Raw genomic sequence first — 15,331 nt, 5'->3', positions numbered from 1 at the left:
GTTAAAAATTTTAGATATCTTTAAATCAATTTTTTGAGAGTTTATTGATCAAATAATTTGTTTATTGTTGAATGAATGATTTCTTTGAATTAGAGATGTATGCAGTTGAAAAACTGAGATACAAGGAGTGTCAGATAACAAATCTGTGATTCAAAGAAAAAAACCATCTCATGACTCTCATTTTGATAAAGGATCTTGGCTTCAAAAGTAATAGATCTCTTTATTAAAGAACTCTCTGAATAGGGGAAAAGAAACATCCAAATTTATATACAGATACACACAAAATCCCCCTCCCTGGTAAGTTTTGTTCTTTTAACCACCAGTTGGTGCAATTTGTCATCCTAATGTGAACTTTGCATGGTGAAAAACTGCCATAGAAGTGAAATAACTTAGGTGAAAGTGCCATATTTTTCAAATACAAATGTTCTGAGTTTTAGGATCTTTGGGTGAAAAACGTAAAATATTTCATCGTAAGTAAAATGAAAACCTATATAGACAAGTGAGCTCTTCTAATTAAAAAAGGTGAATTACTGAGCTATAAGAAAGGTTGAAATATCTTATATATGTGACTGTGGACAGAGATTCAGAGTGACTGCCAAATCTGAGGGGTCGTTTGGTTCTAAGAATAGAATCCGGATCAAACAAAATGAAGCGCGTGTTGGAGAATTATAGGAGGACCTCGTGGAGCACAGGGTGGGAGGCACACGGAGCCTCCAGGGAAAATGGGACAGGCGTGGAGAGTCAGACTCAGAGCTTCCCGTCTCTGGAGACCGGATGCCGGCCGTGCCCATTCCTTCCTCTGGCTACTTCATTCATTTCTCTTTCTCTGAAGACTGGTTTCCCTGATGTCCCAGAGCTGTGCTACAGTGACCTTATATGGCCTCTCCATTCAGGCCCTTTGAATGAACAGCTGACTTCCCTCTGTCCAGTTACCAAGTATGGGCAAGAACTGAAAACAGGCTCATTTTGGCTGAAGGGTCCACCTGCTGTCTACATAGGTGCCGCGAGACTAGTGGATTCCCCGCCTTCACTGTTCTCTCAGCCTAGGGCGATGGGAAATGACTCTATGAAAGAATATAAGGGGCCAGGCAAATGAACTAAATCTTTAGCAGTACAGTAATTTGGGGCAACTTTAAAACAAAATAAAATTTCTTTTGTGGTTCAGGATTTTTAAAAAATTTTGCCTTTAATTAAGTTATTTGAAATGGGATCCAAGAGGGCTGAGTGAACAAGGATTTGTTAACAGTGAATTCAAACCAATATATCATGTGCTATAACATAATGGTTAAGGATCTGATTGAGTCCCGATTTACCAGGCATGATAGTCAAAGCATTTCGCAATCAGTATAGCTCAGGACCTATCCATTAAATCAGATGCCCACCCAGAGTGAATGTTAGCCACACAGCTAATAACAACCCTGCCTCTGCTGGTCTTCAGCTGTGGTAACTTGTACACTTTAATTAACTTCTCTAAAGCCCTCATTTTCCTCATGTGTAAATAAACATAATAATAGTACCTATCCCATAAGTTTGTGGTGAGTATTAAATGTGATAATTTGTACAAAACACTTAGTGTAGTGCCTGGTCCATAGTAAGCACCTGAAAATCTTATATTACTTATTATTGTTATTATTTTAAAAATTTTATCTTACTCTCATCTTACTCTTCAGAATGAGTAATATATTGGGGCCCTGGATAAATCTCACCTATTTAGAATAAATGATTTAGTATTAAAAGCACATACCTGCTGTCTATGGTTTGTCTTCTGTTAGAGGAATTGTAGAAGCAAAAATTTCAATTCATAATAATGGGACGAATTATTTCTCCCAATTTTAGAACCCTATGGCAGTTTTATCATGCATTACAGATGCAAGGACTGACTCTCAATTGAGACTTGATAACCTAAATTTATAATAATTTAAGAACATTCTTATTAGAAAAATTTTAGGGCCATGAATAGAGAGTATTTATGAACTTTAATTAGTGGTCCCCTCTAGCCCTTAAAAACTATTTACTCTAATTAGACTTTTAAGTATTGTTCTTCCTGGGTGAATGAGTCAATTTTATTTTAACATAAAGAGCAGTCTTCTCTTTTTCCAAATGGCAGACCCATGAGTTCTGACTTCCCCATGAACCTCGAAGTTCTTTCTTCCCAACAGCATCTGATTGGCAGAGAAAGTCCGCCTCACAAAGGCATGAAGCACATCTAAACATCTTCTGGACACTGCTCACACACATATCTCTCCTACTTTTGACTTCTTTGTAGAGGAGCTTATTCAGACAGACACAGGACTTTTTTTCCATTGTCCATTGTAGTCTTTGAAGGTATTATTACTTACAGAGTGATAGTAGAAGGGATAAAAGTGATATTTACCCAACACCAACATCCCCTTCACTATCTGAAGCATTTAAAAAAGGGCAACTCTTTCCTAATAGTCAATCACTCTTCGATTTAAAATGTTGGTTGAATACTTATTATATACAGGGCATATTATTACTAGTGATACATGCTGTGGGGATCTGAGATGAAAAATGGTTAAAACTGGTACAGAATCAAAATGTAACTTTAATATGTGCCCTCTTCTAGGAATACATAAAGTGGTTCACAGAAGAGAGAAACAGCATAAAGTTTGTTTATATCTTTTTTCCACCTATAGGTGAAGGAGAGGGAAAAGCTGGGATTATTCTAACTTTAGCCATGAATATCATGAGTACACTACAGTGGGCCATAAACTCTAGCATAGATGTGGATAGCTTGGTAAGTATTATTTTTTTTATATTTTATGAAAAAAAATTCAGATGAACCAAAAAGTATAGGTAGTAACATAAGGGATGACTATATACCCAGACCCAGCTTAAGAAATAAAACACTGCGGATAAATTGAAGGTCACTGTCTATCTCTCATTAAACCCATAACTCTTCTTTCCTCCACATAAATAGCCACAATCAAGATCTGGTGCTACGGTGAACATTCTTGCAGTCTCCTTGCCCAGGATTTTTCTAGGATAGCCATCCAGGAGTGGTATTGGTAGGCCATAGAATTCACCCATGTTCAACTTTACTAGATGGTGCCAAATTATTCTAAGATCTGTTGTACCAGTTTAACCTCCCATCAAGAGAGTATAGGGCTTCCCTGGTGGCGCAGTGGTTGAGAGTCTGCCTGCTAGTGCAGGGGACACGGGTTCGAGCCCTGGTCTGGGAAGATCCCACATGCCGCGGAGCAGCTGGGCCCGTGAGCCACAACTGCTGAGCCTGCGCGTCTGGAGCCTGTGCCCCGCAACGGGAGGGGCCGCGATGGTGAGAGGCCCGCGCACCGCGATGAAGAGTGGCCCCCGCTTGCCGCAACTGGAGAAAGCCCTCGCACGAACCGAAGAGCCAGGACAGCCAAAAATAAAAAATAAATAAATAAATAAAATAAAAAGTAGCTATTAAAAAAAAAAAAAAAGAGAGTATAAGAATTCTCAGAGGTCCATAGCTATGACATGCAACACTTGATATTGTTGGACTTTGGTTTAATTGAAGTATAGTTGATTTATAACATTGTGTTAGTTTCAAGTGTACAGCGAAGTGATTCAGTTATATATATATTTTTTCAGATTATTTTCCATTATAGGTTATTACAAGATATTGAATATAGTTCCCTGTGGATACAGTAAATCCTTATTGCTTATCTATTTTATATATAGTAGTTTGTATCTGCTAATCCTATACTCCTAATTTATCCCTCCGCCCCTCCCTTTCCCCTTTGGTAACCATAAGTTTGTTTTCTATGTCTGTGAGTCTGTTTCTGTTTTGTATGTAGATTCATTTGTATTACTTTTTAGATTCCACATATAAGTGATAATGTATAGCATCTGTATTTCTCTGACTTACTCACTTAGTATGATATTCTCTAGGTCCATCCATGTTGCTGCAAATGGCATTATTTCATTCTTTTTTATGGCTGAGTAGTATTCCATTGTATATATGTACCACATCTTCTTTATCCATTCATCTGTTGATGGACACTTAGGTTGCTTCCATTTCTTGGCTATTGTAAACAGTGCTGCTGTGAACATTGGGGTACATGTATCTTTTTGAATTAGTTTTTAACTTTTCCAGACGTATGCCCAGGAATGGGATTGCTGGATCAAATGGTAGCTCTATTTTTAATTTTTTTAAGGAACCTCCCCATACTGTTTTCCATAGTGGCTGCACAAATTTACATTCCCATCAGTAGTGTAAGAGGGTTCTCTTTTCTCCACAACCTCTCCAGCATTTATTATTTGTAGACTTTCTGATGATAGCTATTCTTGTCAGACTTTTTAATTTTGGAAATCTGATGGGTGTGAAGTGAATGCTGAGGAGATAGGGCAGCTTAATACATATTTATTGGCCATTTGAGATTCCTTGTCTGTTAATTGCTTGTTCATTTCGATTGCTCATTTTTCAAGTAGATTGGTTTTTTTCTTAATTCATTTGTTGGAGTTTATGAATTCTGAATCACTTGTCACTTGTATACATTTCAAACATGGTCCTCCAGTCAGTGGCTTGGCTTATAGTATCTTTTGATGGAAAGAAACTTTTAAGTTTAATGAAGTTAAATTTTTCAATATTTTCCTTTATGTTTTGTGCTTTTGGTATCTTTTTAAGAAATCCTCCCCTATCTTGGGTTTTCAAATTTATCAGCATTACATTTTTCATAATATTTTTCATATTTAAAATTTCCACAGTCTTTTTTTTTTTTTTTTTTGGTGGTAGCTCCTTTCTCATTCTTAAGTGTTTATCATTGCCTTCTCTTTTTGCTTGGTCAATATTGTCACATATTTATGTAATTTATTAGTGTGTACAAAGACCATATTTTGGTTTTGTGATTTCTCTTGTTTTGGTTCCTTGGAGTGCAGAGCCTGCAGTAACGTATGTGAGGTAACACTGTGTCCAGGGCACAAATCCCATGGCAGCAAGAGTGAGAGATAAATGGAATCAAGGCATCTTTCCTCTTTTTATTTAAAAAACAAATGCATAATTTTCATCAGATGGTATAGTTGGTCTGGATAGCTTCATCATCAACTTCTATTAGTCTAGCTGGAGTACTGTATTCAAATCAGACATCCAGTACTGTATTTGTGGACGGTCTAGAAACCCATGTTGGGAATGACTATATAACACTTGTTATTACCCTTTTGGCTTAGGTTCTTTTTCTTATTCCCTGAGACAGTTGGCATGTTCTCAAAATGCACACATTCATTCAGCTGTGAAATTTGTATAATCAGTTCCTGTCAGAACAAGTATCGTTATAAAAAATACTTCTATAGGGAAAAACCAAACCTTTTCATTCCCTCTTCTTGTCTATGTGACTTAATATTTTATTTAACCAAAGCACTGTAGTAATTCATTGAAATGTAATTTAACCTTAACCTGATTTATAGCAGGGTTTTTTTTCTTTTCCTTCAACATCATTTTCTTTGTGAGTTTGACCAGCTCTTTTTAGTGATGCCATTCATCTCCTCACTTAGCTCTTATGCTTTTGGGGTTGAGTCTTGTAAATGTACTTTAAAATGTTTCTATTGGAAGATAGCAGGAAGATAGTAAGTAAATATTGTGCTGGCATCTATTTAATTCTTTGTTCAAACTTTCTACAACTTTGACTTTACGATTAAAATCCTCATGCACTTCACTTCGTTTTCTTTATCTGAAAGCATCTCTTTAGCTCGTATATGCACAATTCCTTTCTCTTTGTCACGTTAGTTTGCTTGGTTTATGTAACAGCCTCTACAGCCTCTCTTTGTTTGGTGTCTGTTTTGCATGTCTAATCTCCATTAAAATTTCTTTCAGGCATTTTAATTTCTCTAGTTTTTCACATGGTCATCCTGGGCTTTGTGACCTGTTCTTTGACATTGTTTCACCTCCTGGCATAAAAGGATCTTTGCAAAAAACTATTATGTTCTAATACAGTCTATGGAAAGTATCAATATTTGCATTTCATCATATTTTTTAAAGTCATTTTCTTTTCTTTGAATATCAAAGTGATCATGTTAGTTTTCATTTCCCTGCCAAACAGCACAACTGGTCTTTCCTGGGCCTTTATCTAGTTATTAATTCCCATCTTGCTGCTTCCACCCCTGCAACTGCTAAAGTTGTCCAGTAATCTGTTGGTTTTCACCTAGCATATGTTGAAAGTAGAAGGGGAGAGAGCTCTGCCCTCAAACTTCATGTTTACATATATGTTAACACTAAAGGTCCTTGTGACCTCTGAAGTGAAAACTCACTTTACTTTACTGAGTTCTGAAATGAATTTAGACCTGAGTTTAAAATGCAGTAAACAGGGTGTTTTGTTTGACACACACTTTTAGTTTTTCAGTACAAAGGTACTCAGAAAAAAATGTCTTTAGACTTGGAAAGAATATTTCATTTACGCATCTGGCTGGGTTTAGACATGAACAAAGAGTCAACCGTCAACAGAAATATGAAGTTATAAAAATGGCAATATGACTTTTCTTCTACTGCTCATCCATTGCTTAACCCAGGTGCCTAGCTTTCATTAGCTTTCAAACGGTAGAGGTAATATTTGGAGGATAACACTTCCTCATCACAACCTCAGGTATCTTTGCATTTATGACTGACTGCACATCTCAGATGTTGGCACTCAGAACTGGTCAACAACCCTTTTATTACATTTTCCTAATAAATTCTCTATTTTATTCCCTAAGATGGTTCTTTCCCACCTTCTTGTCTCTTCTCAGGTGCTCCAATAATTCCACCCCCTGCATTCTCAGCCAATGACCTTGCTACATACTATATAGAAAAAAACATGCAACCAGAAAGAATTCCCTCCTTTCTCTCCACCACCCTTCTGCACCACTACTCATATGCTCCAGTGCCCTCTGTGTCTTCGCTCCTGTATAAAGGCCAGTGATATGCGATCAACCCCTCTTTGTGGGACCTTTCTCCCTAGCATAAAACTACCATCCTGGGAAGCTGCTGCATAGCACAGGGAGATCAGCTTAATGCTTTGTGACGATCTAGAGGGGTGGGATAAGGAGGGTGGGAGGGAGGCTCAAGAGGGAGGGGATATGGGGATACAGGTACACATATAGCTGATTCAGTTTATTGTACAGCAGAAACTAACACAACACTGTAAAGCATTTATACTCCAATAAAGATATATATATTTAAAAAAAAAAACTGCCATCCCTTGATCTCCAGCTAGCACTCCATTTCTTTGACCAGTTTTCAGCAAAAATTCTTAAAAGAGTGCCTGACTCCATTCCTCCCCGCCCCCCTTTCTTTACATAACCTGCTTCATTTCATTTCCATCATCCCCAGCACTCATGACCAACATCTTTCCGGAGCCAGCATCTTTGTTTCTCTCAACCTCTCAGCAGTTACTTATGCCATGGACCATCCTTCTTGTGATCCTTTCTTCTCTCAATAGGGTGATGCTACTCCCACCTCGTTTTCCGCTGCCTCTCTGGTTCCTCCTTAGTTCTCTTTGCTGGCCTCTCATCTTCTTGCAGAGCTCTAAACATCAGTTGTATTCCAGCCCTCCTCTATCTACACTTTCTCTAACTGTTATCTAACTCCATGCTTCAGAAATCATCTCTCAATGCATTGCACATTCATATCTCTAATTTAGACCACTCCCCTGCCCTCTAAATATATATCCAACTACTAACTTGACACCTCCCAGTGTTTATAAAACACAGTGATAGAATGTCTTCCAGTAGACTTGACATTTTAGGGCATAGTTCTTGTTTGGAATCTCCTCAAAATATGCTTGCAGTATCAAGAGACCATTAAAAGTGAACGAAACTTCTACCTGCTAGTTTGTCTAGTTTTATATAGCAGTTTGGGAAAAAAATCATCTGAACATTGTCACCTTATGAACTGCATAGTGTAATAGGTTGTGAATAACCCCAGAAATTTGTAAAATAGTAAAATTATCAGAGTCCAACTTAATAATTCCCACTAGAAACCTCCATGTTAAGGGATTTCCAATTATTTCAATTGATATCACAGTGTTTTAAAAACTATTATTTCTAATTCACTCTTCATTTTAACATGAATAGCATGTATGTCTCTATTCATTTCAATTGTGTATCTCATACTATTCTGTAGATAGGATGAAAAGAGAAGTGTTAATTCTTTTTAGCTCCATTCCTCACGTACTATATGGATTATAGGTGTTATTGCTAGAGCTATTATCTTAAAATTTTTGTGTTCTTAATTAACAAAGCTGTATGCTTATTTATTTTATTTGGATTCACAAGATGCCTGCCATTTTTAGTACCATAAAGCTTCTCTGTCTCCTACTGTTAGCTACTTAAACATTATATATCTTAAATAGGCTGTGCATACCTAGATTTTTGCCTCCATGAATGAGTGAAAATTAAATAAATAAATAAGAGGTAGAAAGGATGAAAGGTGATGAGGTGATGTTTCAGACTTAGTGCTTATCAAGCCATTTGGTGACTAGTGAATTGCCCACACTCATAGTCTCACTGTTTGAATGAGGCAGTTGACAATTCATCTGTTTTCAGGGCTGTCTACACCCTAGTGGGCAGAGCTAAAAGATCTGAGCATATGAATAGTATCCACTGCCTTAATTCACCAATTGCAGCAGCAGATAAGCCATCCCTGTTATAGAGTGTGTTCCTAATAACACAGGAGTATGGGAGCCGCCGGGATGAGCAGGGAAGACTGTGCCTCTGTACGGTTCACAGTTAGATTCCAGTTAATGAGTTTCCAGAAAGTTCTTGCAAGATTGATGTAATCTGAGAAGAGTTTTCTGTCAATAGAAACTCCCTCTGTTTCTCCTTTGTCCTTTTATTGACCGTGTTTATTTTGGGTTCCAGTAAAGATCAAGTGACTGATTGTACAATGACCAACAAGAAACCTGATGGGAGGAGAAGTGGGGAACCTGCCTTTTCTTCAGTGCTCCTGATGCCTAATTCTATTGCATTGACAGTAGTTTCTGCCATGAGAATCTGAGGGGAGGATTCACTCCTCCTATTTTTTTTTAACCTCCTTTTAATGTCCTCTTGATAACACCTTTCTTTGTTTTTCTGTTCTCATGAGTCTTTGTGGTGTAGTTTCCACTTATGACCTCTGTCCCAAGACTTCTTTCCACCTAGCCTTTCTATTTCCATCCTGCAAAGTGACTTTCTATTCTGTGTTCCACTCTGGCCCTACCACCAAGAAGTTGTGTGGCCTTAGGCAAGTCATAACCCACTTGAGGGCTTCACTTTTCTCTTTTGTAAATGAAACAGTTTGGTTAGAAATTTTGTAAGCTTCTGTTAGCTCTGACATTCTCTTCTGAACCTATGAAAGATTTCAAGTCTTGATTGGCATGTATGCAGGCACAATTCCAGGTGCTCTCAGGAATCACACGTATCTGCCACTGTCCCCGAATGCTCATGTCCAATGATTAGGTCATTCACCACTGCAGTTGTCAGAGCTGATAAAGAACTCTGAACCAGTGTGTTACTAGAACCAACAAAGACAAAGAAAGCACCATTAAGATGTTCTTGGGTCTTGAATTAGTAGGAGAGGCTTATGAGAACCTGAAGGGATTGCGGGAGTGTGGAAAAGTTTGGAAAATTTGTTGAGCTTTGTGCCTGTCACTTTAACTTCCTGGGTTTAGAATTTTTCATTTGTACCAAGAAGGAGTGGATTAGAACAGAGGTTCTCAACCTGACAGCGCATGTGGAAACTTTATAAAGATAGAGATTACTTAGGGTCCTCTAAGATTAGTTAAAGCAGTTCTCTTGGTTGGGGGCAAGGTGACCAGGCATGATGTCTGTCTTTTAAAAAGTGTTCCAGGTGATTCCGGTAAATCTAGACTTGAGAATCACTGGATTAGATGGTCTCTAAGATTCATTTTCACTCCAGTTTTCTGTGAGTCATGGCACGGAGTCAGAAAACTTTGTCTATAAAGGGTTAGATAGTCCTTTTTTAAGCCTTGTGAGCTATGTGGTCTCTATGACAATTATTCAACTCAGCCTTTGTAGGGCAAAGCTAATGTAAACAAATGGATGTGGCTGGATCTGGCCATTGGGCCATAGTTTTGCTGACCTCTGGTCTATGGGATAGAATTTACTTTGGAACTGATAGACCATCAGCAAATTATTTTTGTCCTGTATATCAGCCAATGACACATATAATTCTGTATATGACATATAAAGGATGGTGCTTAATGATAGAGAACTTGGGGAAGTTGCACTATCTCAAAATTAAGATGCTTAGAGAAAATCAAAACCTTGGGAAAATATTTTGATTTGTTGTTCTGGATTTTGTTTTTTAGTAAATCTTCTCTTCTTGAGATTTCCTTTGAAGTATGTTTAATGGATACCACATAGACCCAATTGCATTCACCAAGCACTTACTGATGGCCTATCATGTGCTTTTAAAAAACGTAACACCAGAAAGAGTTCAAGTTTGAGTAGTAGATTCAATAAGTGATATCAGACCTTTTCAGACAGGTAAATTTGAGAGTCTTTCTTTGCCTATTGGCACTTAGTACCTTGATTATTGAAGCTCTTACTTATTGAAATAGGCACAACATATTTGATACCTCTACGTTTATTTAGGATATGTCTTTTGTCATTCGTTGTAATGTGTTTTCTTTCTCTTTCTCACTTCTTGCAGTCAGAAAAAGTGACATTGACTTGCCATGTGATTTGCCACAAGTTAAATAGCAAGCTATAATAATTTCCAAAGGGTTAGAATTTATAGTATACTATAAGTAACTCATTTATGCTGTTAATGATTTATAACCATACAGTTCTGATTGACTTTTTAAGAGCTCTAGGAGCGTAAGTAATAGGTGCAGAACGATAGACCAGAGTTTCAAGAATATGTTTTGGGCAGAGTCTGTTTCCATGATAACCATTATCTCTTAAGTCTATATGCATGGCTTAAAGGTTATGACAATGACTCTAACATGGTCTTGGGCCTCAGGTCTCTAGTTAGTTGATTCTGAAAAGCATTTAGTTTGGGCCTACCAGGAAGAATCTATGATTTAAAACACTTTAATCCTCCCTTTCACGTACTTCACGTTTTGAAAATTTCTCTTGCAAAATGTGTGGTTTTTCACATGTCACTCTTCTAGATGATTCTCTTCACATTTACTTCTTATAATCTTCCTATAACAACCAGTTGTGAAAACTCTTTACAGTGTTGCCAGCCAGATCTCAGGCTTATGAAATATATTTTCTGTCATCATGGCTTTTGGGGTATTACAGCATGTAGTTTAGGTGTTAATGCACAATTTTGATGTACTGGTTTCCAAATAGCCAAAAGGATGAAAGGAAAAAGAGCAATATTTTGTGAGGGAGAGGAGTCTGGCTTCCTGACTTCCCCTAGAATAGATCTTTAAGCCTTTTCTTCCCTCTTTGTTAACAAAAGGTGGAAAGGAAAATCAGGAATCATTTTCTTTTTCACTAAATATATCTGTTATAAAGTTGAGATGAGGCTGTGGAGCTGTCTTTTCCCAAAAGACTCTGTTCTCCTGATGCCTAGATTAGTAATTTAGGCCAGCGGTCCCCAACCTTTTTGACACCAGGGACCGGTTTCGTGGAAAACAATTTTTCCACAGACGGGGGGTTGGGGGGGTTGGTTCAGGCGGTACTGTGAGCGATGGGGAGCGTCAGATGAAGCTTTGCTCACTGGCCCACCACTCACCTCCTGTTGTGTGGCCCTGTTCTGTAGAGGGGCCGCAGAACTGTAGAGGTCCGCAGACTGGGGGTTGGGGACCCCTGATTTAGATGCTATCATAAAGATAATGAGATTCAGTTTTAAAGATTGACTCAGGAGAATTTTTTGAGCATAATAAATTTGAATAATCAAGCCAAAAATTTAAAGCAGATGCTACTCAAGCAAAAATCCCACTTCATTTTAGTTGAACTCCAATTTTATAGAAGTCTGTGCAAAGTATATCAAGTTTTCCTCTTCATGTGAGGAAAGGTTTGATGTTTCAGTGCCTGAGTCTCATTTTGGCTTCATCATTTACTTCTTAAAATCTAAGACACATTCTCCCACCTAAGCTGGTAATGGCCACGTTGAGACTTTGCTGTCAGTGGGCTAGACAGAGCCTCCCCCTCATTCCTCTTCGGGAAACACTTTTCTATGCACAGAAGCAGCAGCTTAAGGTTAAGGAGTTTGCCTGACTCCGTCTACAGAACTCTGAAAATTGCCAAATCTGAATTTCCATCCAGCTCCATCTACATAGCTGGACAATGGCGTAGCAGTTTTTACGTATCACCTGAAAATGTTTAGACATTCCAAATTAGAGACAGGATTAAGTTAGTTTAAAAAGCTCAATGAAGACAAAAATATGAGACTAAAAATAGTTTGGTATGTTGCAACTTCCTTCTAATCCAAATAGCAATGTATATTTTCAGGCTGAGAGGCCGAGGCTGCAACCGCAGCCTGGATTTCCTGCTAAGGTCCCCACAGCACTGTCATTCTCCCTGCTCAGAAACTGCTTTCTGCATATGAGGTAGAACAATGCATTAATTCATTACGAACAAAGATTTATTAAGGGACTGCATGATGGTAAACACTAGATGGGGAAGATACAACAAACAATGCTTGAATAAGTTTACTGTAATAGCCACAGTGGATTTAACTGAAGCTCATGGGATGTAAGCTTCATGTTCTCTCACTTGCATGGAACCCTTTGAAGGCCCTATACTTAATTTTCTATGCAGAATTTTAATTCTTTTTCTTTCTTCCCTCTTTTTGAATATTGTTCCCTGTAAATCCTTGTTGCTTATCTATTTTATTTATAGTAGTGTGCATCTGTTAATCCCATGCTCCTAATTTATTCCCCCTTAGTAACCATAAATTTGTTTTCTGTATCTGTGAGTCTGTTTCTGTTTTGTAGATAGATTCATTAGTATTATTTTTTAGATTTCACATATAAGTGATATCATATATTTATCTTTCTCTGTCTCACTTGCTTCACTTAGTATGATATTCTCTAGATCCATCAATATTGCTGCAAATGGCAATATTTCATCCTTTTTATGGCTAGGATTTCATTGTATATATATTCTTTTTCTTAAGAAGAGTCCCCTAAATTACTTAAGTTTCAGGTTCCACCAAACCTGGATCCATCCCTGATTTCAGGTATGAATCTTTGGCTGTGAAATCAAGTGTATGAGAAATATGACTACTTGTGCTATAGTCAAATTTATTTTCTATTTGAACATGCCTTCCGCCGAGTGGAAGAAACAACCTCAGCAAATACAGAGATCTTCCTAGAAGTGAATCCATAATAAATTGTGAGTGGAGTTTACAGGATACCAAGACACTGAGGGAGGGGGCGTCTGGCCCTAGGTTGTCCCTTGTTGTGCTTGCTGTCTCTGAGACTGCCTCTGACCTAGAGGTGTACAGTCCAGGTATATTGGGTCTTTGTCCTTCTGGTCCTGATTATGAGCTCTCCCTAAGTGAGCTCTCTCTCTCTCTCAGCTTCTTCCCTGTCTCTGAGGAAGGGAAGACCCTGAGGGATCAAAGCGTTGGGATTCTTTGGCTTCCCTTCAGCACCATTCTGGAAATACAAGAAAATCTGAAGCTATGTCATGTTATCTATGTCTAGACATGCCAAGCATCCGTGTCCACTCTATTGCTCCTGTGCCATGCCGGGCACTGGAAGCTTCTCTAAGGCCCTCCTCATTCCTGACTCCACCTTAGAAATGAGGCATAGGCTTCCTATGTTCTAAAATCCCTCAAATCTACTTGAGGAGAGAACCAGAGTTCAGTTGCAAGGCACTGCTTCTTTTAAGAGGAACTGGTGTCTCAGCCCATTCATGAGTTGGATTGTGCAGTGAGGAGAGAGGCTATTTCTCATCCATCAGAATTTCATCCATGACTACTGTTTTTTACATAAACACTGTGCTTTGTGTCCTTCAGGGTTTGGTTTTTGAAGCTTAAAAGGCAATATTCATGTGCCTCAAAATTTTCAAACTGTCAGTCTCTGACTACAAAGGCAATTTTTTGCAACTTGCAAGACCAGAAATGATTTTCTGTGCTCTGGTTCTCCTTGAGAGGCAGTGAAACTAGAATGCGCAAATTGGAGAGCCCGCGAGGCACAAGGAATTAGTTAGCAATTCATAACATTATCTGGCCACATCATCTATTCAGTAATGGCATTTCAGTGGCTGAGAAACTGACCATAATGCAGGTGTCTGCACTAGCCACCTTTTCTTCCCATCAGAAAATATTCTAACCCATTGAGTTGAGTGAATGTTCATGTGCTGTGGATGAGTGCCCATTGTTAAGGTGAACTAGTTCTTGGTCAGGGATATTTGACCATGCTCTGGGTAACTATAATAGCCTGTCTGGGGTCATTTTATGCAATTAGACTATATGAAAGGTGACGAGTTGAAAATTGTTTTCTAAATTTGATAGGTACTTTCCATCTATCATAGCTGGCATTAGAAGTTCTGCATTCAAAAAACAAACAAAAAAACAAACAAGCAAACAGAGAAGTTCTGGATTCACCCTTGCTAATGGAGAATGTAATTTGCTGTACTCAAACACAAATCCTTACACAGAAAGCTTATCCACTACATTTTAGTGCTACCAAAATAGTAGTTTTGAATGTCATTTTCTAATAACACCACATATAATTTTGAGTAGTTTAGATAGCAGTATTTACATGTTTTTTGATTGCTTGGAAGTATGAAAATATGAGGGATTTTTGTTATACCTTTCTTGACATACTAAAGCACCTAACAAAGACTAATTTAGAATTCTTCACAGCATTGACATGCAGAAATGTCAACAGTTTACTTTAATTCAAAATTAATAAAAAATAACTGAATCAGGATTTAACAAACTCTGAAAATCACCCATAATTTGGAATTTAAAATACTATGTCAGAGGACTAGTTATAATATGCCTTTCATTTCCTCTAGAGTTATTTATGATGGATGTGGGCTTTGGATACTTTTCACTTCCATTTACAGTGGGCTTGGCTTAAAAAGATTCCCTTTTTGAATTTCAAATAATTATTGAAGATAATTCGAAGGTATTTTCAAGGTGAAGGAAATTGAAGCACACAATTACTAGATAGAAGAAAGCTCTTTATAAACAGCAGGCTTGATCAGTGCATGTGAAAACAGGCAACGCTATTAGATTTGCTAAGATGGAACTTTTAATGTTCAGTTAAGGATCAATATCTAAACTTCTCTGATTCATCTACCAGTCATTTCATACTAAAGGTGAAGAATTCTTCCCATTTCACCTTTTGATAATGAAAAATAGAAATAATAGAGACAAATGCCCAAAAGCATTTCTTCCCACCATTTTTTTTGCAAAAAGAATCATTTCTAATAATCTAAACCT

The 15,331-nt window shown here is 37.8% G+C and overlaps 1 protein-coding gene across 1 annotated transcript in view; it reads left to right on the top strand.

Moving 5' to 3' along the window:
* The window catches only part of CFTR (CF transmembrane conductance regulator), a 200,316-nt gene that overhangs the window by 137,921 nt on the left and 47,064 nt on the right, over positions 1-15,331 (top strand). Inside the window, exon 22 of the mRNA XM_059932516.1 lies at positions 2,658-2,758. Within this exon, the coding sequence (XP_059788499.1) occupies positions 2,658-2,758 (101 nt within the window). The remainder of the gene's footprint in view (positions 1-2,657; positions 2,759-15,331) is intronic.

The sequence above is a fragment of the Balaenoptera ricei genome, chromosome 9 (assembly GCF_028023285.1).
Source record: "Balaenoptera ricei isolate mBalRic1 chromosome 9, mBalRic1.hap2, whole genome shotgun sequence".
NCBI lineage: Eukaryota > Metazoa > Chordata > Mammalia > Artiodactyla > Balaenopteridae > Balaenoptera > Balaenoptera ricei.
The sequence above is the reverse complement of the archived record's forward strand: the minus strand, read 5'-3'. Positions and strand labels throughout refer to the sequence as shown.